Genomic DNA, 27479 nt, shown 5'->3' on the forward strand with positions numbered 1-27479 from the left:
CTTATCCATCCAAAAGTGAATCTCATTTATTTTTTTTTATATTTCTGTTAGGGTCATGGATCATTTTCATATTTTTATTGTGGTCATGGATCAAAAAGTCGAATGGTTCAGATGGTTGGTTTATGTGTTCATCTTCATATCATAATAATTTTTAGATTTTAATAAATTTTGATCATTTAGAACCTCACGATTTTATCTTTCAAAAGACGCTTCACGTTGGAAAAGAAAATTTTAATGCATATAAATCATATTCTCTCTTGATTTATAATCGATACGGGATTAAAGAATTCTTCTTTACATCATAATAATTTTTTTTTTTTTGTCGAAATGATGTATTGCAATGATCAACTTTTATTGAAAAACACAATAAGCTTGTTTTACCTCGATATAAATCCTAGTCCCTGTAAGGTATGGTGGATTCAAAAAAAAAACAACCCAGATGCTGGGGTGGTGGATAAATTCTCATCCCCTTTTGGCCTTGGATGGTTTAAATGCGAAGGTTAATGTGGCGGGTAACTATTGAACTGGTCCGGTTGTCCACGTGTTAAGTTTTCGTAATCCAGCAGCAAATCTAACGAACGAAATTCTAGCTGAAACTCGGCACCGCATCCAACCGGGAACCGCCTGTACTCATCGTGCCAAATGGCATATAAGACGCACCGCAAGTGGAAAAATTATTGCCTGGGCTTGGTACGGGTAGACCATTCAAATCCCACGGTGAATAACACGCCACATCCACCCTTGTATTTCACAAATTTTCGATTGCGCGTTATCCACCGTGCACGTTTCCGAGATGTGCGCTGGTCTACCTGGGGGTGGTCCAGGCAATAATTTCTCCCGCAGGAGGGGGGTGTAAATCCAATTATGTCATGCCACGTCAAGGTCGACCATGTCGTTGCTATTCCTGTTGGGCCCCGAAGCAAATTTTCTTTATTCGTTTTTTAGATATGGATGGGGTTCTTCTAGAACTTGGTTTCCTATAAACAATGGGTGTCAATGGTCACCGATTGTTCCACCCCCAAATTAGCCGCCGAGGGAAGTCGGAAACCGAGCTGCGTAACCCGTCGTCGGAATCCCCCGATCTCCGGTTCCGGACTTGGTGAATCGGAAGTGGGAGATGGCTTCCAGAAGAAGGCCGTTGTCGATAAAGACGGGGAGGGAGGACTCTGGAAGTGGAGTGGAGGAAAAGGAGGGAGGTGAAGGGAAGGGGACCGATAACGGCGAGATAACGGAGGCGGAGGAGGCGGAGGAGGAGGAGGAGGAGGAGGAGGAGGAGGAGCCGGTGAGCCCGGCGGGAAGGCTTTTCCTCCAGCCCCGCTTCAACTGCCACATCGTGTCCGTCATGGGGTGCGGCAAACGGCTAGACGTCGACGCCGTCAAGGCCGGCCTGGAGGTCACACTCGTTCGGCACCCACGGTTTTCCAGCATCCAGGTAACGGTCGTTGCCTGAAATTATTTTTTAAACTATTTCTCCTGTGGCGATGGGTGACGGTGGGGAGAAATTGTCGGTGAGAACGGTTCGATCCTGTATATCTTTTAGCCATCCAATAGCAAAAAGCCATCACAATATCTATAAAAAAATGAATTTTTCATTCAAAACAATAAAATTATTAGCTGAACAATTAACAGTGAATTTGTTTTTCGTTCAAATTTTTTTAATCAAATTTAAATAATCTTATATTTTTTTCTGATAATAGATGATACGATGGTTGCTTACCAGACCGTATAATACGTGGCTCCAACCACTGCAATAATCCCAGCATGTAGACTACCGTAGAGGTTTGAAACTTAGTAGTTTAATGGTTTGTTTGATTTAGATTATGTCATGCTGCCTTAAAAGAATGGAGCCCTGGAGGGGAGGTGAGGGTGGGTGCTGACTTCGAGGCTTATTGATTGGAGCCAGCTATGAGCTGTACTTTTGTATTGGACCATGTTCACCGCGCAAACTTTCTCTGACCAATTGGGTCTTATTTTCTTGAGCTGTTGATGTTCCCTCGATCGAAAAGAAAATTTATACGGGAGAAACGGGTGTTATTTTTGAGTGGAATGAGCCGATCGAGTTTGGTACCATGGCTAACTTTTTCATGCTGCGGTAGATCTTCAAAGAATTTAAGAACCGATATAATTAAAACATATGTTTGATTGTCTAAGAGTTTTTATAGGTATGAAACAGACCACTGATCCATTGATTTCAAACAGATACAAAAGTGAGGAAATATTTGATTATCTGAGTGCTTTTCTAAAACAGATGACTACAAAATATAATTTATAATATATATATATATATATATATATTTTAAAAATTTATTTTAGGTTTTATAATTTATCAGTTTGACAAAATGGGTCTTATGAAAAACAACTAAATAACTTTTTTTATAAATTTTATTCATTTAAAATTTAATATATTTTAATTTTAGGGAAATTTGTCAAGTGAACAGCCTTCGAAAAACTGTTATGAGGCCCGGGAAAAAGCCAAAAACGGTGTTGTTATAGCGTAAGAAATACGGAACCGCAGCCAACCAGCCATAACTTCTTACCTCCCAAGGAGCAAGTGACATTTGGCTGGATGGTGTGACGTGAAAGCCAAAGACAATCACATTCTCGAGTCATCTCACATGGGACACACGTGCCTTCAATTTGTCTCCTTCCATCGTCTCCTCTTGTTTAATTACAACTAGTAGGGTTGAGATTGCGTGGGAGGGCCGGCCAATATCAAGTTGGTAGCTGCGGTGGATAGCTATTTAACGTGAGTAGGTATGCGTTTGTGGGGCTGAGACACGATGAGGAGCACTAAAGGCTCAGATTTGTGGGAGGCGGACATCATCCATCAAAGCCGTGGTGTGCACAACATGTCTCCCTCCTTAGAGAAGTTATTAGTTGGATTTGGTCCACTAGCTCAGCGATGGAAGTCCTACCACAAACAAACAAACAAACAAACAGGGAAGAAGAGCAATACACACCATATTTATGCACTGTGCATGCTCATTTACGATTGGATTGGTCCGCTGTTGAGCTATTGGATTTACTTCATCAACCAATCATTTTATCTTTGTATGGTAGGGTTGCCTGCAATAGATGTGGTGCCCACCCCAAGAAGGACAAATTTGTGGTTCTCGTGTATTTTGTACAGGTTTTATCCGGTGAGACTTTACATTATTGAGATCATATGAAATTTCAGTGGTCTATACTCGTGTGACTTTGCGGTGAGCTTTTTGTTGGATGATTGTGATCTATGAATTAGAAGAGTACGAAGTGTTTTTCACCGCTTCATTGTGTGGCATATTTGCTGATGTCAATTCAAGTGGGGCAACGAGAATACAGCAGACCAACTGAGTGACCATGTGTTATAATATTGAATTACTAAAGCCCTTCGATAAATATTTTGATGAGTATTAAACCTATAACCAACCTACTTTATTTTCTCCCAAAGTAAAAACTCATTATGCTTGTTGTAACTGATTTAATCTGGGTCAAGCTGGTATCACATTAGGATTGTTGGTGTAGAAATTATGTACCATATGTGGTGTCAACTATGTGGCCGTGTATTACATCAATCATAGCCATTCATTTCTACAGCGACGTATTGAGATTTTCACTTGATGAATATAGCTCACAATAATGGGAGGTTGTGATTCGCAACATGCATGGCTACACGGTGCATGTGGTTATAATTCACATTGAGACACCATTAGTTCCTACAGATTCATATTGATGATCAAAAAGTACTGCGATGCAAATTACATCCCTTCATCTAATACAAGCACATAGAAAACTAGAGGTTGTGTTGCATCAACTATACGCTCAATTGCCGCAGCTAGACACGAGCTTAAGGGAAATTCTTTGCTTATTGGCTTCTCTATCTCATTTTAAGATTTGAAAAATGTGACAACAAATTATGCACCTGTGCGAGGTGCTAATAAATTGGTTCAGTAGTTGATGAGATTTGACGTGAAACCTTAATTCAAACCTTATTTATACTATTTTGAATTTACTATCTCGGTGAATTAGATAGAATGGAAAATTTTGTTCTCGTTCTTTTGGAAAAAAGATTAAAAAAAAAAAAATGACACTACACAGTACAACCAAATGCTCTCATAAACATTAAATCTATAATTATCTCTAAATATTATAAGAAAATTATATAAATAAAAATGATATAGAGATAGAGAGAGAGCTTATAAGCTACCTTTCTCAGCCTACAAATTAAAAATGCATGATGACTGCATGAGAGCTACTAGATAAACAAAGGAAATAAACAGGGTAAGTTTGACAGGTCTCGGACGAGAAGCCGCTGAGATGGGTCCGGACCAAGGTAAACGTGGAAGACCACGTCATCATTCCTGACCTGGACCCAAACGCCACCTCCGCCAACCCGGACAAGGTGGTGGAGGACTACGTAGCCTCCCTCTCCAGCACCACCATGGACCACTCCCGGCCGCTCTGGGACCTCCACATCCTCAATTTCGTCACCTCCGAAGCCGCCGCCGTTGCCATTCTCCGCATCCACCACTCCCTTGGCGACGGCATCTCCCTCATGTCCCTCTTCCTCGCCTGCACTCGCCAATGCTCCGACCCCGACCGCCTTCCCTCCCTCCCCGATGCCCGCAGCTCCACCGCCGCCAACTCCCGGTCCGGCATCCTCGCGCTCCTCCTCTGGGTCTGGGCCGGGCTGGTCCTTGCATGGCACACCCTTGTGGACGTGGTCCTCTTCACCGCCACCCTCGCCTTCGTCAAGGACACCCGGACGCCGCTGGTGGGCATGGAAGGTGTGGAGTTCCATCCGAAACGGTTCCTGCATCGCACCGTGAGCCTCGACGACATCAAGGATATCAAGAAGGCCATGAATTGTGTAAGCCTACCTTTTTCTGTTGCTGAACTCGTCGAACAAGTGTTAAACAACTGGCTGACACTCAGAAAACGGATTCAAATTTTCAAAATTCTCAGACTGTAAATGATGTACTTGTGGGGATCACGTCGGCAGGACTCTCTCGTTATCTTGATAGGAGATATGGTGAGATTAGAAACGTATAACTCTGTATAATTCTAGCCTTTGTTCTGTTGCTGATTGGATGATGGTCAGGTGAGGGTGATGATGTGAAGAAGGAGAAGAAGAGATTGCCAGCAAACATCCGGCTGAGAACAGCGCTTCTCGTTAACATTAGACGGACACCGGGAATCCATGTGAGTGTTCTCCTCTTTTCTCCTGCTTTGGGTTTGGGTTATGTTAAGATCTTCTTGTACTTATAACGAGTTTATGGATTATAAGTAGGCTTTGGCTGAGATGATGGAGAAGGGAAAAGGTGGAGGGGCCAAGTGGGGGAATAAGCTGGGTTACATGGTTCTCCAGTTTCCTATTGCCATCTTTGAGGATCCTCTGGAGTATATTCGGAGGGGAAAGGCAATTGCAGAAAGGAAGAAGAACTCTTTGGAAGCAGTCTTCACGTATTGGAGTGCTTGGGTGATTGTTAAAATCTTTGGTATAGAGGTATAAGTCTTATAATATATCCGTCACTCATTTTTTATGGTATGCTGACGAAAAAATCTTGTCTCATGAGCTAGCTTCCCCTTATCACATATTTTGAGTTTCATTGATTTCATCGGTTTATTTAATGTTTTATTTCTGGGGAAAGGTAGCAAAAGGAGCCAGTATTTATGCTCTGGCAATACCATGGTTAATCAAGGAAATATCTATGTGCTGCCTCTGAAAACAACTCCACCTAGATTACACCACACCAAAATCAACTTTCCACCCTCTTTCTTAATCGCAATTTTACCTACATGAACTTCAATAACATGGTTATTAGGGCATTAATTTCTTTGTTTCTCGATATTCAGAGGATCAGAGGACCAGAAAAATTATAAGAAAAAGAAAAAGGTTTACATGAGCAACAACGGAGTTCCTTGGTTTTGTCATTCTGGCAGATTCATAGTCTGAAATAGTTATTGTCATTTCTCTTATTGAAATGAGCTGGTGGTTTACCACCCTGTTATTCCAAGAGTTTTTCTTCAGCATTTTTTTTTGGAAATAGAAAGTATTTATATTTCTGTCGAAAAGGAAAAAAAAGAAAGAAACTATGCTTGGCACTAAATCTCATCCCCAAAATTATAAAGGGCAAAACTGATATTCAAATGTTTACTCGTTCAGCTGCTTAAGGAATAGAAAAGAAAAAAAAAAAATTAGGATCTCTCTATCTTTCTCTCAACAGAGGATGGGGAAAGGGGAGAGAGAAAATAAATTTTAAGTTATTAGAGAGTCAAGTGTATGATGGGCAGTGAGCATGAGATCTAGACAGAACTATACATAGAGGAGAGAGAGAGACATGTGAGAGTTCTCCACTGGTAGAGTATTTTTGCGTGCAAGATTTCATATTTGGTAGATAAACCTTTCTTAAAAAAGGACTCTAATTTACTACAAAGAGCCTTAAAGTTGAGGGAACTTGTACATGCTTGGCCACTATTAACCTATAACTATGACGTATATCAAGTCATCGACTGAATGAAAGGAAAAATCTAAACTGTTAGCTTCAAAAAAATGGATGGCTTAGAGGAAAAAAAACTGTACTGGACAAAACCCTTTTTTTTTTTTTTTTAAAGAAGAAAGAAGTTCTTATCATAATTGCTTTCATACGGTAGTACATACCTTGATTACATAATTTAGCTGAATATCCTAGCGGTTAAATCATTCCAAATCACACTTATTTTGTAATTGGGTCTTGTAAGTTGCTGCAGTCAGTATGCTGTTGATCAACAATGTATGTATGTATGTATGTATGGGATTCTCTTTCAGATTTATTAGAGAAGTGAGTTTGTGCTTTAAGCTTGTTGGTGCAAAAATCTGCCTGCGCCGGAGAAGCTGGAGTTGAGGAAGCCGCGGTCGCCGCCGGGACCTGCAAGGGAAGTCTAAACCGGAGGTGGGGTTGCTCCGGCAAGACCCTCCGACGCTCAAGTCAGTTCTCTGCCTCAACAAGAATGGAGTGCTCGAACGGAGAGTTTAGCAGAGTTTTGAGATAAGGCAAAAGAGCTTAAAGAATAACGTATCTGAGTCCCCCTTTTATAGGCGGGAGAGGCAACGGACTGATGGCGACGTTTGTAACCGCCTGGTAGTGGGCTGCCCATGGTCAGGGGAATTGATTGCGAAATATAATGGAGCAGATACGTGGGCATCACCTCGACCCGCCACGTGGAGTCTGTTACGAGGGGTGGAGCAGCGTCCGTTGTCAGGAGAATCGCATGGTATCCGTCGCAGGAGGTGGAGCAGATTCGTGGCCGTCACTGTGGCTTGCCGGGGGATAGTGGAGCTGTGCGGAGTCCGCCATAGGAAGTGGAGCAGGGTGGCTATGGCCACTGCGGCTTGTCAGGGAATGATGGTACTGCGCGGAGTCCGCCACAGGAAGTGGAGCAGGGTCGTGGCCATTTTGAGGGCCTGTCAGGAGGCGCGGATCTGTCGATTGGAGCTCGGTAACGGTCGGAGCCCGGTTTCTGTAGGAGTCCTGACGGAGCAGCAGTTGATACTGAGAGCGGAGCCCGGCTCCCGTGGAAGTCCGGACGGAGCTGCACTGTAAACAAAGTTAAGGGTGAAATCCGGCTCTGATAGGAGTCCGGATTGAGCTTACCAGCCGCCGATACTAAGAGCGGAGCCCGGCTCCCGTGGGAGTCCGGGCGGAGCTGCGCTGATGTCGACAGTGGAGCTCGGCTCCCGTAGGAGTCCGGGCGAAGCTGCACTTGCTGATGGCGGTGGAGCCCGGCTCCCGTAGGAGTCCGGGCGGAGCTGCACTTGCTGATGGCGGCGGAGCCCGGCTCCCGTAGGAGTCCGGGCGGAGCTGCACTTGCTGATGGCGGTGGAGCCCGGCTCCCGTAGGAGTCCGGACGGAGCTGCACTTGCTGATGGCGGCGGAGCCCGGCTCCCGTAGGAGTCCGGGCGGAGCTGCCGTGGGTTCCGACTGTGGGTATTTTATACCCAACACCAGTCCCCCTACATCCGAGTTTTGAATTTCAAACGAAGGAAGTACACAGAAGTACAGCCGGAACCGTCCCTTCGAATCCCGCGCCCCGCCGCTCCCAGATATTTTGGCATTAAATGAGCGCGTGCTGGAGTCTTTTCGAATTGGGGCGGTACGAGAGGACGCTTCGAAGACCCCGCAGGTACGCTGGCCTAGGTACGGCGCAATTATGACCCTGCCAACCGCCAGCCACCCTCAGCCTCCTGCCACGGGGAGTGGGACACGCGTCGGATGCGGACTGGCCTGGGGGGATTCGAGATCATTATGGCGCCAGATCCCAGGGCCTATTTAAACCCGTCCTCCCCCTTCAGGTGCCCCACTCCGTTTCTGATTTCTTGCTGGCGTCTGTCATCTCCCCGAGAGTCCGCTCTAACGAACGCCCTCTCGAGCCGTAGGCGCCTTCCGTTTCTCACTCCCCAGGCCTCCAGAGCAAGATAGGTTAGTGCCCACCTTCTTCTTCTCACCGCCTAGGGTCCTCTCCTCCTTTCACTTTTGTATTTTCTCCTGAGTTGACCTCCGGTGTCTCCCTCCCCTCTCGTCTTGCTTTTCTAGGGTCCTTTAGGTTCTCCCCCAAAGAAAAATGTCTTCCGATTCTTCTGCCCCCGCAAGTTCTGGGAGTTCTTCTGCTTCAAACCCCCAGGCCCCTGCCTCTGCGGATGAACCCGCGTTCGGGGCAGGGCCTCGTCCGGTTTTCGCATCGGGCGCCATTCCTTGTTCGTCGACTCCGGACGAACTTCTCCTGATAAGGGCTCGGTACGGGGTCCCTTCAGAGTACGACCTGGAGCTTCCTGGCCCCTCTGACCGGGCCAGCGCTCCCCCTCCTGGTCGCTTTTGTTTGTACCAGGAGGCATTCCGTGCCGGACTCCGGCTTCCGCTCCCTGCTTTTGTTGCCGCCTTCTTTCGTTTCTTAGACATTTCTCTCACCTCTGTCGCCCCGAATTCCTTTAGGTTTTTGATAGGGTTTCTCTCTCTCTGTCACATAGCCGAGGTCCAGCCTTCCCTCTCCCTGTTCAGACATTTCTACACCTTCAAACGCCATCCTTCAACGAAGGACTGGTGGTACTTCTCCCCCCAGTTCGGTAAGAAGGGGTTGCTGAAGGGCGCCCCTTCTTCGATTCACAACTGGAAGGAGAAATTTCTCTTCATTTACTGTCCGACCCTGAAACTGGGCCTGCCCCCTTGGGGGTCTCTGAGGGATTCCGTCCGTCGGGCTCCCAGCCTGGGAGAGGACGACCTTCAAGCCGCCCAGAAGCTCCTGAGTTACCCCGCTTCTTCTCTTCCGAACCTACTGAGGGAGCAGCTTCTTTTCAACATCGGCCTGAGCCCTCAGGATCCAGCAAGTATATATCTTTCCTTTTCTTGTCTTCTTCTTCTCTCTCTTTCTTTCTCTCCTCTTTTCTCTTTCTCTTTTTCCTTTCTTCTTCTCTTTTTTTTTTTTTTGGACTGATCGATGCCGCTTTTTCCTTCTTCTTTTCTTTTTCCTTTTTTTTTTTTTTTTTTTTTTTTAGCAATGGATGTCGAAGCCACACGGATGCTCGCCAAGGCCATGAGAGCCCAGAAAAGGAAGGGCGCGATGACTTCTGGCTCGGCGAAGAGGGCCAGGGTGGAGGAGACGAGCTTGGCCGCCCCCGCCCAGGCGACCCCGGCAATCGACATTCCTTCGGATGCCGAGCCAGCGGCCCCCCGGGCCTCCTCAAGGAGCCCGCCGACCGGGGTCCCCATTCCGGAGGTCCGCCCCGTGGAGGCGCCCGCCGCGGGGAGGAGGAGAAAATCGGTGGCCCGCCGGCCGAGCAGTCACCGAACCGCTGCAGACGAGTCCGTCTGCTCCGAGGGGGATCGGAGAACCCCTTCAACGACAAGGCTCTGATTCGTCGGCTGCTCGATGGTTGCATTCTGTCCGATGTCGTGGAGAGGATCGACCGTGCCGATCCCGAGCAGCGGGCTTGGGACACCTTGGGGTCCTTTCTTGAGGTAAGCGGATTTTTACTGGCACAGTTGCTCGGTCTTCGTTGTGATTCTCTATCTGTCCCTGCAGATCGGGCACCAGCTCTTCGCCTATGTCGAGGCGTCGGGCCGCATGAGAAGGGATCTTCTTCGGGCGGAGGAGCGCTGCCAAGACGAGGTTGCTCGTCTTCAAGCGAAGACGGCCGAGGTGGCCGCCCTCCGGGAGGCCCTGGAGAGAGAGAGACAAGACCGGGAAGAGGAAAGACGAGTCCGGGAGGAGGAGAGGTGAAGCTTGGAGGAGTCGGCAAGGAAGGCGGAGGCCGAGGTCGCCCATCTGGCCGAGCAAACTCCGGTTCTGGTCTCGGAGGCCAGGACCCTTGCGGTGGAGGAGTTCAAGGCCTCCGCGGAGATGAGGGAGCTGAACGTCCAGTTCGGCCTGGAGGCGTTCACCTAGGGGTTCGAGCTCTGCCGGGAGAGGGTGGCCAGCCGATACCCCGACCTTGATCTCGGTTTTTTGGAGGAGTCTGACGACGAGGCCGCCCCTCCGTCTGCTGCTGCCGCAGTCGCGCCCCCCGGGCCGAGCTCTCCACCCCCTGCCCCCGAGGTCTGAGACCTCCGATCTTGTATCTTTCTTTTGTCGTCATATTTCCTTTCCGCTTGTCTTCAAAATTAATCAATAAAGTTGAATTTCTTATTGGATGGCCTTTCCTTCCCCCCGCTCCTTCTTTTCTGCCTTTCTTCTTGTAATAAGTTGGTCTTTGACGTTTGCTTCTTCCGATGGCAGTGTCCCGTCGAAGCACTCTCCTTGCCCCTGGGTGTCCCACTGAAGTCAACTATCCAACGGCTAAAAAAGGAGGTCCTTCACCTGACGAAGAAGCTGAAAAAGTTGGAGGACGAGCTCCGCAAGTCGAAAAAATGCTATTCCGAGGCCGCCACTGAGGCCGCCCACTTCAGGAGTCTCCAAGTGAAAGCAATCATGGACTACAGCCGGAGGAAGGCGAACTTCGCAAAGAAGCTCGAGGAATGCACGAAGAGCGCCAGCGATTGAACTTGGGCTCAAGAAGCCAGGATCAGCGCCCTTAAGGTGGAGCTGTCAGCTGCGAAGAGGAGGATCGGCCAACTGGAAGGGAACTCATCCCGGCTCACAGCGCGGGACGAGCAGATATGGTCACAAAAAGTTTTCGACCTCCAGAGGCAGCTTCAGGATGCTGAGGTGAGCCACGATGTGCAGCGGGCCAGCTGGCGCCGGCAGGTAGAAGAGTACAAAGGAAGATTCCGTCGGGCGGCGGACGAGGTTGTTCGTCTCCAGGGGCAGTTGGTCACTAGGGCGCAGCTTGCTAACGCCCAAGATACCGAAGAGCTCCAAGCCTTGAGAGGCACCGTCGAAGGGATTTCTGTCTCCCTTGGGGAGAAGACAGCCGAGCTCCAACAAGTAAAAATCCAACTGGGGCTTGAGCGGAAGGCCGTCGCGGACGCAGAGGCGGAGTCCGAAGTTTTGCGGAAGTGGCATCGGAAAGCGGAGGCTGAGAGCCGGCGACTTCGTCAGGCGCTCCAGGATATGCTGCAAAAGAAGGAAGAACTAGAGGAAACGGTGGAGAGCCTGAGGCAGTCCTGGTCGAGGGATGGAGGTGATCACCCTAGGTTAGAGGGAGCAGGACCTCCTTAGAGTCCTTTTGTAGTCACCCTCTTTTTGTAGCTGCCCCTTTTTCTCTTGTCGTTTTGTCCCTCCTTCTCTGGCCGTCCTGGCCCTGTAGTACATATATCGAAAATGAGGAAAAAGCACTTTGTGTTACCTTGTCCGCGCGTAGCACCAATATTGTCGTTCGTTGACCCTTTCTCGTCGTTTGGCCTGTTTGGCTTAGAGGTCGTCGTGGGAAGGGGCTCTTCCCTTCCATCCGATCTCGTCATGTGGCCAAGCCTCGCCACCATTCTTAACCCTTGCTGGCGAAGTAGCGGATGGAACCCGGCTTTCTTGGGAGCCCGGGCGAAGTCTTTCTTGGCGGCTGAACCCGGCTCCCGTAGGAGTCCGGGCAAAGTTTACCTGGCGGCTGAACCCGGCTCCCGTAGGAGTCCGGGCGAAGCTTTCCTGGCGGCGGAACCCGGCTCCCGTAGGAGTCCGGGCGAAGCTTTCCTGGCGGCGGAACCCGGCTCCCGTAGGAGTCCGGGCGAAGCTTTCCTGACGGCGGAACCCGGCTCCCGTAGGAGTCCGGGCGAAGCTTTCCTGGCGGCGGAACCGGCTCCCGTAGGAGTCCGGGCGAAGCTTACCTTGGTGGTGGAACCCGGCTCCCGTAGGAGTCCGGGTCTTCCATTTTGCTTGAGCCGGCGCGAGGTTCTCGTTATCAGCCTGGCTTGTGGGGGCGCGTTAGGGCGCTGTAAGGCCTCTCCCCCCTCCGGTCTAAAAGAACCGGGTCTTCAACTTTGCTCATGTCAGGACGAGGTTCTCTTCCTGTTCCTGACATGGCTGTGGGGGCACATTAGGGCGTTGCGAGGCCTCTCCCCCCATCCGGTCTAAAAGAACCGGGCCTTCGACTTTGCTCAAGTTAGGGTGAGGTTCTCCTCCTGTCCCTAACAGGGCTGTGGGGGCACATTAGGACGTTGTAAGGCCTCTCCCCCCATCCGGTCTAAAAGAACGGGGCCTTCGACTTTGCTCAAGTTAGGGCGAGGTTCTCCTCCTGTCCCTAACAGGGCTGTGGGGGCACATTAGGGCGTTGTAAGGCCTCTCCCCTCATCCGGTCTAAAAGAATCGGGCCTTTGACTTTGCTCATGTCAGGATGAGGTTCTCCTCCTGTTCCCGACATGGCCGTTGTTTTTGGAGGGGTCATATCCAGTCATAATACATCCGCGTTAAGTAGGAGGAGCGCGTTAGCTAGAAAGAAAAGTAGATTCAAAATGAAATAGTAAGCAATACATTTACAGTTCTCCCGCTCCTCCTTGAGGCCCTCCGGCGATGGAGTCGATGGTCCCGATAGGAGGCCGGTCCCCGGGCTGCTCCTCCCTTTTCTGTGGTTCGGGCGGTGGGAGGGCTCTCGGCCGGTCTCCTCTACCCTCAGGCCTGCGGCGGATGAATCTGTCGAGTCGGCCTCGCCGGATGAGCTCTTCGATCTCGTCCTGGAGCTGGATGCATTCTTCGGTGTCGTGGCCGTGGTCACGGTGGTAGAGGCAGAACTTGTTGGGGTTGCGCTTCCCGGGGTACGTGCGCATCCTCTCCGACCTAGGAAGCAGCTCCCTGACCTCCATCAGTACCTGGGCCTTCGAGGCGTTGAGGGGGGCGTAGCTGCGGAACTTCCCTGGCGGGGAACCCCGCCGAAACCTGTTGTCCGGGCTCCTCTGCCTGCGCGCCCGGGGGGGAAGTATGGGCGCGCTTATGCCCAGGAGGGGATCGGGAGCGAGGCCGGGCTTCCTTTGGCCTCTTCTCGACTGCGAGCTTACCAGAATTTCCCGCCTGGCGCTCCCTCGCAGTCTCTTCATCTTTCATTCTGAAGGCCTCTTCCGCTCGGGCGTATCCTTCAGCCCGAGCCAGCAGATCAGCAAAATCCCTGGGGTACTTCTTCTCCAGAGAGTATAAGAGATCATTCTTCTGAAGGCCGCCTTTCAGGACGGCCATGGCAACCGACTGGTCCAAGTTCCGGACTTCCAACGCCGCGATGTTGAAGCGGTTGATGTAGGCCCGTATGGACTCCCCTTCCCTCTGCTTGATGTTGATGAGGGACTCCGAACCTTTTCGGGGACGTCGGCTGCTGACAAAATGGGCCACGAATTGGTGGCTCATTTGGTCAAAGGAGAATACGGTACCCGACTTCAGAGCTGAGTACCAGTTTCTTGCTGCTCCCTTCAAGGTAGACGGGAAAGCCCGGCACAAGATGGCGTCAGGAGCACCGTGGAGCAGCATCATCGTTCGAAAGGCCTCCAGATGATCGACCGGGTCCGACGTCCCGTCGTAGCTTTCGAACTGAGGAAGCTTGAAATTCGGCGGGATCGATTCCTGCATAATCATTTGGGAGAAGGGAGGGTCAGTGCAGATATCCTCACCGTAAGCGGGAGGCGCATGGCGGAGTTCTTCGATCCGTCGGTTCATCTCCTGGAGCCTCCGGTCCAGGAAATCCTCTCGACTTCGAGTCTCGAGGGTCCTTTGGCAGAACGGGGGTAGGGATCTCCCAGGGGTGGAGTCGTGGTCCGATTAAGGGCTCTCCACCCTTGGATTCGCCTTCCCGGGAAGGACGGGGCGGCTGGCCCAGGTGGCCCGTCCTGCCGTCGGGTTCTGGCATTCCGGAGATGCCCCTTCCGGATGCGCCGACGCCTGCGGCGGCTGCTGCTGCATTGCCTGTACGGCCTCGACGAGGCCTTTGACCTGCTGTGCCAGCAAGTCAAACTGCTCCGCGCCGACCGCCGTCGCCGGAGGGGGAGGAGGAGCTGGCTGAGAAACGGGAGGGGAGGCCGGAGCCTGAGATCTGGCCGCGGAGGTCGTGGACCGCCGGGTGGACGCCCTGTGCGGAGGCATCGGGTGTCGATCTCGCGGGGGAGGATTAGGAGTAGATGACGGAGAGATGGCCGGAGACGGCTCCGTTGAGCGCTCCTTCAAGAACAAGGGTGCTGCGAAGACACAGCCCCTTCCTCTAGCGCCAATCCTGTTGGTGCAAAAATCCGCCTGCGCCGGAGAAGCTGGAGTTGAGGAAGCCGCGGTCGCCGCCGGGACCTGCAAGGGAAGTCTAAACCGGAGGTGGGGTTGCTCCGGCAAGACCCTCCGACGCTCAAGTCAGTTCTCTGCCTCAACAAGAATGGAGTGCTCGAACGGAGAGTTTAGCAGAGTTTTGAGATAAGGCAAAAGAGCTTAAAGAATAACGTATCTGAGTCCCCCTTTTATAGGCGGGGGAGGCAACGGACTGATGGTGATGTTTGTAACCGCCTGGTAGTGGGCTGCCCATGGTCAGGGGAATTGATTGCGAAATATAATGGAGCAGACACGTGGGCATCACCTCGACCCGCCACGTGGAGTCTGTTACGAGGGGTGGAGCAGCGTCCGTTGTCAGGAGAATCGCATGGTATCCGTCGCAGGAGGTGGAGCAGATTCGTGGCCGTCACTGTGGCTTGCCGGGGGATAGTGGAGCTGTGCGGAGTCCGCCATAGGAAGTGGAGCAGGGCGGCTATGGCCACTGCGGCTTGTCAGGGAATGATGGTACTGCGCGGAGTCTGCCACAGGAAGTGGAGCAGGGTCGTGGCCATTTTGAGGGCCTGTCAGGAGGTGCGGATCTGTCGATTGGAGTTCGGTAACGGCCGGAGCCCGGTTTCTGTAGGAGTCCTGACGGAGCAGCAGTTGATACTGAGAGCGGAGTCCGGCTCCCGTGGGAGTCCGGGCGGAGCTGCACTGTAAACAAAGTTAAGGGTGAAATCCGGCTCTGATAGGAGTCCGGATTGAGCTTACCAGCCGCCGATACTGAGAGCGGAGCCTGGCTCCCGTGGGAGTCCGGACGGAGCTGCGCTGATGTCGACAGTGGAGCTCGGCTCCCGTAGGAGTCCGGGCGGAGCTGCACTTGCTGATGGCGGTGGAGCCCGGCTCCCGTAGGAGTCCGGGCGGAGCTGCACTGCAAACAAAGTTAAGGGTGAAATCCGGCTCTGATAGGAGTCCGGATTGAGCTTCCCAGCCACCGATACTGAGAGCGGAGCCCGGCTCCCGTGGGAGTCCGGGTGGAGCTGCGCTGATGTCGACAGTGGAGCTCGGCTCCCGTAGGAGTCCGGGCGGAGCTGCACTTGCTGATGGCGGCGGAACCCGGCTCCCGTAGGAGTCCGGGCGGAGCTGCACTTGCTGATGGCGGCGGAGCCCGGCTCCCGTAGGAGTCCGGGCGGAGCTGCACTTGCTGATGGCGGCGGAGCCCGGCTCCCGTAGGAGTCCGGGCGGAGCTGCACTTGCTGATGGCGGTGCGGCGGGGCCCGGCTCCCGTAGGAGTTCGGACGGAGCTGCACTTGCTGATGGCGGCGGAGCCCGGCTCCCGTAGGAGTCCGGGCGGAGCTGCACTTGCTGATGGCGGTGGAGCCCGACTCCCGTAGGAGTCCGGGCGGAGCTGCACTGCAAACAAAGTTAAGGGTGAAATCCGGCTCTGGTAGGAGTCCGGATTGAGCTTACCAGCCGCCGATACTGAGAGCGGAGCCCGGCTCCCGTGGGAGTCCGGGCGGAGCTGCGCTGATGTCGACAGTGGAGCTCGGCTCCCGTAGGAGTCCGGACGGAGCTGCACTTGCTGATGGCGGTGGAACCCTGCTCCCGTAGGAGTCCGGGCGGAGCTGCACTTGCTGATGGCGGTGGAGCCCGGCTCCCGTAGGAGTCCGGGCGGAGCTGCACTTGCTGATGGCGGCGGAGCCCGGCTCCCGTAGGAGTCCGGGCGGAGCTGCACTTGCTGATGGCGGCGGAGCCCGGCTCCCGTAGGGCACTTGCTGATGGCGGCGGAGCCCGGCTCCCGTAGGAGTCCGGGCGGAGCTGCACTTGCTGATGGCGGTGGAGCCCGGCTCCCGTAGGAGTCCGGGCGGAGCTGCACTTGCTGATGGCGGCGGAGCCCGGCTCCCGTAGGAGTCCGGGCGGAACTGCACTTGCTGATGGCGGCGGAGCCCGACTCCCGTAGGAGTCCGGGCGGAGCTGCCGTGGGTTCCGGCTGTGGGTATTTTATTCCCAACAAAGCTCATGGTGATCTTCTTTCTTCCGTTCCTCCTTCATTCTGTATCTGTTTGTAGTATAAATCTCAGGTTCATGCTAATATATGCTTTTATTCCCCTTGTATGGTTTTCTTAAGTGTGCGTAACATTTAAATACATCTTATGCCTGTTGTGTCTTTATGAATCACAGGCAGCAGCTGCCCTGTGTCGCAGAATGGTTACTCACACGACAGTATCGTTCTCAAACATTGTTGGTCCAATCGAAAAGATTGGGTTTTGTGGCCATCCAGTGGTCTACATTGCTCCCAGTGTTTATGGGCACCCTCATGTAAGTTAGTCCATAATAATCTTCGAAGTTAAGTTGGTTTTTCTTTTATTTTATTTGCAAAAGCTTCTTTAAGATGATAACTAGTGTAGTACTATACATTCTGCACTAGTCTGTCCTCTTGCTGATGGATCATATGCAACGCTAGTTATGCTCCTTAAGCCACCAGAATATCAGTTAATCATCAAAAAAGAGAAACTTTAAATTTTAGAGCAGTTGGAGAGGTGGCTACTCATCTCAATGGGACAGGAATCTTGGTGTCCATGATCTGACTGTCATTTTATAATTTTCTAACCTTTAGCATCTATTTTTCATGGTACATTATATTATGGTTTCTTAGACATAGAGAGCGACTTCAGGCACTACTCCCACTGTCATTTTTTTGATTGCTTCAATTGGAATTTTAACAGGCCCTCACTCTTCATTTCCAAAGTTACACGAACACAATGAAGATAGTTGTAGCAGTTGATGAGTTGACAATACCAAATCCTAACCAGCTGTTGGATGACTTGACCGAATCTCTTAGGCTCATAAAGGATGCAATTCCAAGATCATAGAAGACAAAGTTAATCTTCTGAGATTGGCCGTCTTTAGACAGGCGCACGCAAATATAAGCTGGATTGTTAGATGTTCACTCTATTGGTTTTGTAATTAACCAATGGTCATGAAATTAAAGAAACTTCACAATTGTTCAGCAAAAGTAGAAAGTAAGCGTTTGGACATTTATTATGGTTTGATGCCTTTTTACCCTTTTTTTTTTTTGGGAGAAAACATGACTTGTTTACTTGTTCTTTGTAATCTATGGTGAAAACTGTTGGCTAAAATCATCTCAAAAAGATTAATGTCGGCTAAAAGGGTTGGTTTAGTCAGATGATGAACTAGTACTAATATGGCGTTGGAAATTAGAAGTGCACTGATAAAATGAACCTTGGTACTTCAAATTTAGATTAAGAAAATTTTAGATTCATCATATAGTGAGCTGCAAAACAGTCTTTAATTGCAAGTGTTACATATGAAGATTAAGAAATTTGATCTAGACGATGGCATGTCTGTTTGGAATCCAACCATCATCATGCAAAAATAAGAACTTGATTTGCTACCACCGTGGTCTTTGGTCTATAGATGCAACAGATGTATTTAGTGTTGAAACAGAAGAGGTACCACCAGTCCTCAAGTGCTGAAACGAAAGAGATAGTAGTCCGCAGCCCTGAGCGATATAAATATTAAATCTTGCTCCGACTTCCAACCCCCTCCCAGCTCGACCTGGGAATGAAGAGATAATCTGACACCTGGGAGATCAGTGTCTGCCAGAGTCTAAAATTGATTGCATAAAAATATACATCAATACAAAAAAAAAAAAAAAAAAAAAAAAAAAAAGCTCGATAAATTTCGATAGGCTTCCCATCCTTTTATTAAAAAAAGAAAAAATTGAATTCCCTTTCATAAAAAATTTTTAAAAAAAATCAAACATGTTACATGTCATCAACAGTCCATCTTGCACAAGATTGAAAATTACATATAAAGTATGCTCAGTAATGCTAATTGATGAAGGCAACGAACATTATCACCACAAGCAAATTAATTTCCTAATTAACTAAAATCCTGGTAGGATTATGTTTTTTTTCTTTCATTCTGAGATCAATGGTGGTGGCACAACAAACTCCAGCTTAATGCTTTCTTCTTCATTAGTAAGTTTTCTTATTGACTTGTAAATTTAATAACAGAGCGCATGAGTTCCTCTTTTCCGTTACTTCCTATCAGATGTTCTATCTCGGACCCAATCCCAGTTTAGTTGTTTTGCTGGAAGCAAATTAATATAAAATTATCCAAATCCTTCTTTGTGATCGTTAATTTGATCATTTCCTTCAACAATCTCCTCTCCTAAAATCAAGTTTCCAGGATCATATGTAAATCCGGCAAATAAATTCCCTTATGATTCAACTTCCCTTAAGAACTCGTTCCAGCGCCCTATATAAATGATCCTGGCCGGCACCATATTCGGCGGTCTAAACCAATCCGTGGTCGTAAACCTTCAACCCCTGTCCCTCCTCCAAACTTGGCGTCCTCCGGTTTCTATCAATGGTCGTGGTGACTCCTCCACACCGTAGACCAAGCTCGTATCCTGTTCCACCACCCGTTTATTTCGAATAAAACCTCCCTCCAACGCCCTCCCCTCCCCGCTTATTCTCTCCCTCCCCTTCGCCAAGGGATGGCGGGCCCCACGATCCCCCTCTCCCTTCCCCTCCTCTCTCTCCTCCTCTTCCTCCCCTTTGCCTTCCCACAGCTCATTCCCCCACCCTCCTCCCCTCTGCACCTCCCACCTCCGCCGACCCCTCACCCGTCGCCGATGTCGGAGACGTCAAACCCCCCACAAACCCTCCAGGCCTCGTCTCCTTCACCCGCGGCAGAGGCAGCTACAAGATGATGGCCCGCGAGTTCCTGGTAGCCCACAACGCGATCCGCACGCTTGCGGGCGAGAGGCCATACGTGTGGGACCGGAGGCTGGCTCGCTACGCGCGGCGGTGGGCGGAGCAGAGGCGGGAGAATTGCGACACGATCCACTCCCATGGCCCCTACGGGGAGAACATGTTCTGGGGGACGGGGTGGGACTGGAAGGCCAAGGAAGCGGTCCAGAACTGGGCCCACGAGCGTCTCTACTACAACCGGACCGACAGGTCGTGCTGGCCAGGGAAGATGTGCGGCCACTTCACGCAGATCGTGTGGAACAGCACCGTCAGGGTCGGATGCGCCCGCGTCGAGTGCTACCAAGGCGGCGTCATCATCAGCTGCAACTACGACCCACCCGGCAACTACGTGGGAGAGGATCCCTTCACCTCCTGATCACCTCCGAAAAGCTCGCTGGGGATCCCAAACAGATGTCCGTGGGTATACAATATTTGCGATCGGTCCTACCGGTTTGACATCAACCTCTGGTAGAACAAAAAGAATTTCCGTGAATGGATGATATAGTATTGTCTATTACTCTTAATTTGGTTTTAGTGCTTTGCATGGATGTCGTTAAAGTGGATCCTTTGTATATTTGAGTTTCTATTTTTTAACTTCTTTTTTGTGGAACATATTTATTTGGATTTGTGGGATGTCCGTGTTGGGGTACTTGAATCATAATCTTTATATATGTTGAAGAGATAGAAAGGCTTCCATATATAGAAATGATTTGGTGTTATTTGTTAGGAAGTTTTTAGGGCAATGTGTGTGCAAGGCATTAATTACATGTATTTTCGGAGGAGGAGATCTTTAATCTAACATCAATTGTGAGTGAAGAAGAAGAAGAAGAAGAAGAATTCTGGCATACATGGAATATGAAATGAGATATTCTCTCGTTCGTGAGGTATCTTTTAAAAGTAAAATTGTGAAGCTCGAAATGGCCAAAATTCAGTATAGCCGATCGGGATAAACTATTGAAAAATTTAACGTGATCCACTGTAGCCACGAGTAGCCCACTATTGTTAGAATTTCGAGCCATCCAATCCTTGACCGTGACAACAATGGTTAAGAAATCCATTGAAGTATGGTCATTTTAGTGTATGTATTTAGATCAATATAGTGGATTGTGGAATCAAAGGCAAAATGAGGTCATGGACGGTGGTTGCATGCATGCGGTCAAGAAAAATACAAACAAACGAGTAACTCATTCAAAAATGATGTAGTTGAATGATTTTTTTTTAGTTCTACATGGCTTCGCTTAGAGAGAGAAAAGAATAAAGAATATCACCAGTTGAATGATTCTTTTGTTTTTTTTTTTTTTTTCAAGAGAAATTCTCTAGCAATTTAATCGATATGAAATATAGATTAGACATGCAATTCTTGCCATGTTGGTTCAGATTCCACTTATGCTATAGATCTAATCAACAAATGTCACATTAGGTGCTCCTATAAATCCTGTCATGCAACCACTAGGTTTATTAAAGCCCCATTTGCTTTCACAAATAAAAATACTTGATGTGATCGCATCACAATTTTCTTGTTCCCCGGAGTAAATTGGCATTGTGCAAGCCCAAAAGTTCAAGGAATAATCTCTATGATCCTTCGCCCAATCATAAGAACATAGCTTTCTCTCTTGTGAGCTGCAGGTCCTAGTATACATACGGTTGCTAAAGTCACGAGTGCTTGTGAGACATGGTTTGGCAGGAGGAAGAGCGGTTGGGCACGCATTCCGCTTTAAAGGCGGAGAGTGCGGGGTGGTCAGGGCGGAGGACAAGGCCATGCAAGACAAAATGGGTAATGAAGGGTTCCTACGTCCTTCCAAAATGCACCGGCAAGATTGTTGGTCATGTTCTGCGTCGTGCTTGTCCTTGAGATGACCGACCAGAAAAGGTTATTGCAGATGGAAAATAGGATCATCATGGGACAGTTCGGCATGTTTATTTATGATAACATATGTGCTAAGGAGCTAACCATTTTCCGTAATTTAGTTGTTAGGTCCCCTGTTTCTCCATAGTGGTAAGTCAAATGATGCCTCCTATGACAGGAGTGTCGAGATCCGAGCTATTATTAAACCAGGCCATAACCACGGGGAACATGTTTGTTTAGGCTTTCAACCAGTCAAGTGGACTAAATAATACCCATAGATTCATCTTAGCTTCAATGCAAGCAAGTGCTCTTGTAACCATATTCTAATTTCTCCATCCTTAGGACAACAGTTGATTATTAAGAGGACAAAGGCTTTAGTAACACAAAATTCAACAAGGAAAATTATTAAGAGGACAAAGGCATTAGTAACACAAAATTCACTCGGAAAAAATTTGCACACATCTGACAGTCTAACACTGCAATACAGTGCTGCATTGCAGTTCCATCATCGATATAAGCATTTCAACTTTGTTCAAATTCGGCAATTTAGCATAGTTGACTGTGACCTCACCTCAAAGCACTTGTCCTTGTAGAGTTCCGGTTCAAATCCTGGGTATTGTCTGAAGGGAAAAAAAAAAAAAAACTTAATTCAAATTCAAATTCAAATTTTGGGACAAGTAAAGCTGAATATTTACATGGTAATTTTTCGACCCTTCAATAACTCGATCTTATCTGGTTGTGTGTATTTTTTTTCGAATGTGAGTACACTCTTTTCTACTTTTTTGTGGATTTTCTCTTGCTCTCAGTTAATATTCTCTTCCTATATCCCTGGCCCTTTGTTTCCCTGTTAGTTACCTGTAATTTTTTAATCATAAAAGCATCATTACTTTGGTAATAATGCCAGTGACATTTTATGATACATTTTTCTTAATGAACCTTACTGAAGTTGATAAAAGAGCTCCTTAATGAATCACAGAGTTGGTGAAGGACAATGCTGTCGCCGATTCATTGATTGTAGGAATCTCCAAAAAAGATGATGACACATTATCACTAACATCCAAAGTCTCGGGTGGCAGCATCATGACCTATATATACATTACAACTTTTACAACCTTTAGTCCCCTAATGAACCTTAGCGACTTAAACACGGTGCAGCTGTCTTCTAAACCCATGTTCAGGGTACTTCCGGACAACCAATACCAAAACTTTTGGTTCAGCATAAACAATCATTATAACATTATATAAGGGATGCCAAAACCATTTTACGGACCTCCTTTATGTTGCAAATGCACATCAGGAGCATTCAAATATGGCCATTTTTTAGCCATTGTTTGTCTATAATTGCTAACAAAATAACACGAATAAAGATCTTAGTTGGATGTTCTCATTCTCTAACAAAAGGGAGTGAACAAAAAAAGTTACTTTCATATCAATATTTTTCAAGACAACATCATTAATTGATCCATCTATTATTTTTAGATTGGAATTTGACACGATTTCAAAGCGCTCACTTTTTTCAATCTGCATGAAAGTGGCAATAATTCCAGAGGGAATTTTGGTGGGTGCTTATTTATTGATGTATCCATTCACCTACTAGTTTAGGCTACTGAGCTGGACTTTAATAATTTCATCTACTGGTTTAAATTTTTGAGTTAGGCTTCAATAATTATATATAATGACAGGTACTGCGCTGCCGACCAATTTTAGCCGGCATCCCGGGGCCAACGGCATCACATTTTAAACTGATAATCGCACCCACTCTCCCTCTCCTCCCACCTCTCCGCTTCTAGCTACCTGCTCCCAATTATTTTTGGGCGTGCGTTGTTTACTGGCCGTCCATCCTGCGATGGACGGCCAGTGCGATGCACTGCAGAGGAGCCGACACTCGCGGATCTGAAGAGATAAAGAAAGTTCCATGGCCTCCGGTCCCGCTCACCAACCACTACCCCACATCACAATTCCTGTCACCACCCAAATACTATTCCTCTCATCCATCTTGAAATCCAAGCGACTGCAACCTCCCACCCTCCTACTCCTCCACCTCTCACTCTTTGGATCATCTCAGCTTGTATCCCACTCTTCCACCTTAGTCTCTAATACTACTTTGGAATTCGTTGGCCATGGGGCGTGGCTTCCTTGCTCTAATTCTCGCCCTCGGGGCCGCCATCGGAGCTGCCCGTGCGCAGAGCTGTGAGGAAGACCTCCCTGCCGCCCTCACCAATTATTCCGGCCTCGCCTGCACTCCCGTCTGGAATAATTTTATCCTCAGGGTAATTATAGCTCCATTTTATAACATCTTTCATCTCCTTCATTTATTTATCGTTGATAGAATCCTCAATGTAGATAACGTGATGGATCTTTAGTTAGGATTCGGAACTTGGAAAGTCAACACATTTTTCCGGTGCTTAGATCTGGTCACTTCTTGTGCTGATGACGTGGCATTTCTATGAATCATTGTCTAGGTGAAGAGATCTCGCTGAATTTTCTGGTTGTGAAGTGGAATATGAGGATTTTCACTTGAGTTGGAATTGGATGGTATGGACTCATAGAATGCTAAGCAAACGCTCGACAGATGGCACCCCAAACGTCTAATTGCTATAATGTTTGTAGAGTTTTAATAGCATGACGGAGGGTGTCAACTAGTGATGTTGGCATTCACTAGTTTTATGTCTTTCATTATTAGATTTGTATATCATTTCTAATGATCACTTACTGGTTTGATTTCTAGTTTTATGTCTAACAATCAACAAGAACAAGGCATAATGTATCACAATGTACATCATTTACTAGTTTTATTTCTTTTCATTATTAGAAAAGTTTCTTGAAACATTTGTTGTCTGAACTATCTTTCATTGAAGTTGATATTAAATTATCCTCGCATTTCTTATGACATGAAACTTTGGCTCTTGCAGTACTCCAAGGACCAAGACGATGTTTTGAGCATTGTCCTATCTACTACATATGCCACTGGGTGGGTCGGGATGGGATTCTCAAAGGATGGAATGATGGTTGGCTCCAGCGCAATGGTGGGTTGGATGGGCAAGACCGGCATACCTCACATCGAACAATACTATTTAGGTGGAAAGTCTAGTTCAGAAGTCAAATTAAACCAGGGACAGTTGCTGACTACCTCCATTCAACCTACAGTAGTTGTTCAGAAGGCCAAAATCTACATAGCATTTCAATTGAAATTTTCAGCTCCTATTACTCAGCAGAAACTTCTGTTCGCTCTTGGGACGAAAATTCCAGTCAATAAGCGCCTAACAATACATGATGATAAGACATCTATTTCCTTTGACTTCTCAGCAGGTTTTGTTTCTCTCGCCATTTTTCTCAGCATTTTTCTGGCTGTAAAGTTATTAATGCGTGATTTAGCTATGAAATTCTATTTATTGTTTTGTCAACATGCAGTATGTTTTTTTTGCACAACTACATGCTTAGAACGCAGATAGGTAAGTTTCTCAAAGGATCTGTGGAAAATCCAATGAGAATTGTTAGATGTAACAAAGTTACTTAATTTTTTGGAAAATCCTTAATCCACATCCCTGCAGATTCTCCTAGATGTACCCAAAATAGCCTTCATTTTGTCAACATGCAGTATGTTTTTTTGCACAACTACATGCTTAAAATGCAGATAGGTAAGTTTCTCAAAGGATCTGTGGAAAATCCAATGAGAATTGTTAGATGTAACAAAGTTACTTAATTTTTGGAAAATCCTCAATCCACATCCCTGCAGATTCTCCTAGATGTACCCAAAATAGCCTTCATTTTTCCTGCTTTTGTTATTTCTACTATGGTATTATATTACAGCATGTTCTCTTGCAGCTGCCCATCTGCCATCGGTGCACAGCACCTGATATATCTCGCCTTAATTAGGCACCTACTCCCTGTAGCTGGTATTCTATTTGCAGAATGCTCTATTACAATGACTATACATGCTTATGATTTTAGTTCATCCTATTCCCTGAATTTTATACCCAAAGTTTTCATCTGGAATAGAAGATCCTCTTACTGGACCTACTTTGTAGTGCACTCATGTTTTATAAGTCAAAAGCTCTTTTAGAAAATCAAAGTAGCCCCCTACTTTCAGTCTTTTACTTAGGAAAACCTTGAAGTCTGTAATCTAACCCTTCCTCATAAATATTATTATCTAAATCCAAAATATTTAAACCAAGCTTCACCAGCGACCTCTCCCAGCAACAATTCAAGCCGTCCAATCACCTTCACCTTAAGCTTAAAACCAAGTGAGCATACCCAACTTTCTTACTTTCATCACCCTTTTGCTGCGTTGCACCTGATACGATGGACATTTCTTTTTAAGTCCATGTGTGCTGTAACTAATAAAAACATAGATGTCATTGCATCTTGGGAATAATCTCAATTTAGTTCTCAGTGGATGAAATTCTATGTTGGATATATTTGAACCATTTTGGATCAAACTACTTTTACTGTACTAATTGGCTAATTCTTTTCAGTATAGAATTTACACTTGACTTTGTTTCCAGGTACTTCCTCTGCTCCTTCTTCTTATCCATCCACTCTGAAAAGGACCCATGGAGCACTAGCTATATTTGGGTGGGGTGTGCTCTTACCTATAGGAGCCATTGTTGCAAGATACTGCAGGCAGTGGGATCCATTATGGTATTACCTTCATGTGGTCATTCAATTTATTGGTTTTGTATTTGGTCTTGCGGCTGTGGTGGCTGGAGTCGCACTATATGACAAACTGCATGCAAATGTCACTGCACACAGGGGCATTGGCATTTTTGTCCTTGTGCTGGGTATTCTTCAGGTCTGTGAGCTGATTTTTTTACTTGTCTAAGAATATTTCTGAACATTTTTGGGTGTTTTTATTTTTTATGCCAACGGATAGAGATCACGGTCTCAAATCCCCTTTCCTATGCAAGAACAGTACTTCCATGCCTGTATCACATAGTGTAAATATGTGAGATCTTGCAAATTCCAATGATAGGTCTGCTCCACCTGGAGCATAAGAACATAATGTGATCTATGGTGCTAATTGGAACTCTAAGAAGAAAATGAATTAGGGCAAAAGTGAAATATGGTTATGTTGTTCATAAGAGCAACAGAGCTTCTAATCATTTAAGAGAATATGAAATTGGATTCTCCAAGTTAGTAAATTCTATGACGTAGCTAAATTTTACTTTTCTTTTTTTTTAAAAAAGCAAGCTTTAAGGTTAGCACAATTGTCCAGTTATCATCAATCCTATCTCTATCTAGAAGTTGTGGCTTTCAAGCATGTGATATAGCCTTCTAGATTTTGTTCTTTGTGCACATCTGAAGTGAGGATGCTTGCAATTAATATCCTTGGTTACTAAGTTCTCTCTCTTTTTCCTTTTGAGAAGCATGTAGGACTGATTGGCATAAATGCTTTAATTTAGTTTTCAGTGGTGTGCATCTGCCTGTTTCTCCATCTACAATATAATGAAAGCTGGTTTTTTTCTGAAACTAATGATTGACTGAAAACAGGGTATATGAATTCTGCTATGCTTCCATTCATGCTTGTTCTGATTGTAATTCCCACTGTGCAGGTGATAGCATTTTTTCTACGACCCGGTAAGGACTCCAAAATCCGCAAATACTGGAACTGGTACCACCAGTGGGCTGGAAGGCTTGCACTCTTTTTTGCAGCAGTTAATATCGTTCTTGGGATTAAAGTTGGAGGTGCGGGGAGTTCCTGGAAAATTGGTTATGGTTTCAATCTTGCTATCCTGCTAATAGCATCCATCGTTCTGGAAGTCCTCTTGTGGACAAGATGGTCCAAGAGATCCGCGGCTTATCCAACATATTAGATGCAACTTAATTGAATCCATGTTTTTGTAATCATTAAGGTTAAGGTATGGTTTTAATTAGGTGTGACATTGGTAAGTTTTCTTTGTTGTATATCTTTCAACAACCATTTTAAGATTAGTCATTGCTGCCTATGTTGGTCCTCTCATCTGTTCTCTCTTTCCTTTCTTTTTTTTTTTTTTTTTGGCGAAAAGTGATCAATCTTGATTTGGCATTCAATCAAATTTTTTCTTACATTTTTTTCCATTTGATAGATTAATATTTCCAGGATGGTTAGTTTAGTAGATTTGTTTAGAGAAAGGGTTAAAGGCTACTTTTGGACCCGGCAGGGCCACTGATGGATACCGGGCCTCTTTAGTTTGATTGGCCCAAACGAGCTGGGTTATATATATTCGAGTAATTTTTTGTGCACCGCATGCAGTGTAATACTAGTATACCGCCCAATAACA

At 47.2% G+C, this 27479-nt stretch overlaps 3 protein-coding genes and 1 pseudogene across 4 annotated transcripts; all 4 read left to right on the plus strand.

Moving 5' to 3' along the window:
- Positions 1-980: 980 nt before the first annotated feature.
- LOC140858441 (wax ester synthase/diacylglycerol acyltransferase 11-like) lies at positions 981-17637 on the plus strand. 2 transcript variants are annotated; one of them, XM_073259078.1, is made up of 7 exons: positions 983-1432; positions 4274-4849; positions 4945-5011; positions 5081-5181; positions 5270-5485; positions 16774-16911; positions 17319-17637. In XM_073259078.1, the coding sequence occupies exons 1-7, from the start codon at positions 1118-1120 to the stop codon at positions 17463-17465; spliced, it is 1560 nt and encodes a 519-aa protein (XP_073115179.1). In that variant the 5' UTR covers positions 983-1117; the 3' UTR covers positions 17466-17637. The 2 variants fall into 2 exon arrangements, with proteins under 2 accessions (XP_073115180.1, XP_073115179.1); XM_073259079.1 differs by lacking the exon at positions 16774-16911 and having other exon boundaries at positions 981-1432.
- Positions 6266-16767, plus strand: LOC140858596 (uncharacterized). Its single transcript, XM_073259798.1, has 3 exons — positions 6266-6272; positions 9088-9971; positions 10036-16767. Exons 1-3 carry the CDS (start codon positions 6266-6268, stop codon positions 10231-10233), a joined length of 1089 nt encoding a protein of 362 aa, XP_073115899.1. The 3' UTR covers positions 10234-16767.
- A 1363-nt stretch (positions 17638-19000) lies between the features above and the next one.
- On the plus strand, positions 19001-20103 carry LOC140851005 (pathogenesis-related protein 1C-like; annotated as a pseudogene).
- A 3014-nt stretch (positions 20104-23117) lies between these two features.
- On the plus strand, positions 23118-27162 carry LOC140858442 (cytochrome b561 and DOMON domain-containing protein At3g61750-like). Its single transcript, XM_073259080.1, has 4 exons — positions 23118-23489; positions 24132-24528; positions 25725-26011; positions 26772-27162. Exons 1-4 carry the CDS (start codon positions 23340-23342, stop codon positions 27030-27032), a joined length of 1095 nt encoding a protein of 364 aa, XP_073115181.1. The 5' UTR covers positions 23118-23339; the 3' UTR covers positions 27033-27162.
- Positions 27163-27479: the final 317 nt, after the last annotated feature.

Source organism: Elaeis guineensis, chromosome 6 (assembly GCF_000442705.2).
Source record: "Elaeis guineensis isolate ETL-2024a chromosome 6, EG11, whole genome shotgun sequence".
NCBI classification, from domain to species: domain Eukaryota; kingdom Viridiplantae; phylum Streptophyta; class Magnoliopsida; order Arecales; family Arecaceae; genus Elaeis; species Elaeis guineensis.

Coding starts and splice junctions, on each gene's coding strand:
- LOC140858442 (XM_073259080.1), top strand. CDS start 23,340: ATGGGGCGTGGCTTCCTTGCTCTAATTCTCGCCCTCGGGGCCGCCATC. Junction 23,490..24,131: donor GGAATAATTTTATCCTCAGG/GTAATTATAGCT, acceptor TGGCTCTTGCAG/TACTCCAAGGACCAAGACGA. Junction 24,529..25,724: donor TTCCTTTGACTTCTCAGCAG/GTTTTGTTTCTC, acceptor CTTTGTTTCCAG/GTACTTCCTCTGCTCCTTCT.
- LOC140858441 (XM_073259078.1), top strand. CDS start 1,118: ATGGCTTCCAGAAGAAGGCCGTTGTCGATAAAGACGGGGAGGGAGGAC. Junction 1,433..4,273: donor CACGGTTTTCCAGCATCCAG/GTAACGGTCGTT, acceptor TAAGTTTGACAG/GTCTCGGACGAGAAGCCGCT. Junction 5,182..5,269: donor GACGGACACCGGGAATCCAT/GTGAGTGTTCTC, acceptor GATTATAAGTAG/GCTTTGGCTGAGATGATGGA.
- LOC140858596 (XM_073259798.1), top strand. Junction 9,972..10,035: donor CCTTGGGGTCCTTTCTTGAG/GTAAGCGGATTT, acceptor CTGTCCCTGCAG/ATCGGGCACCAGCTCTTCGC.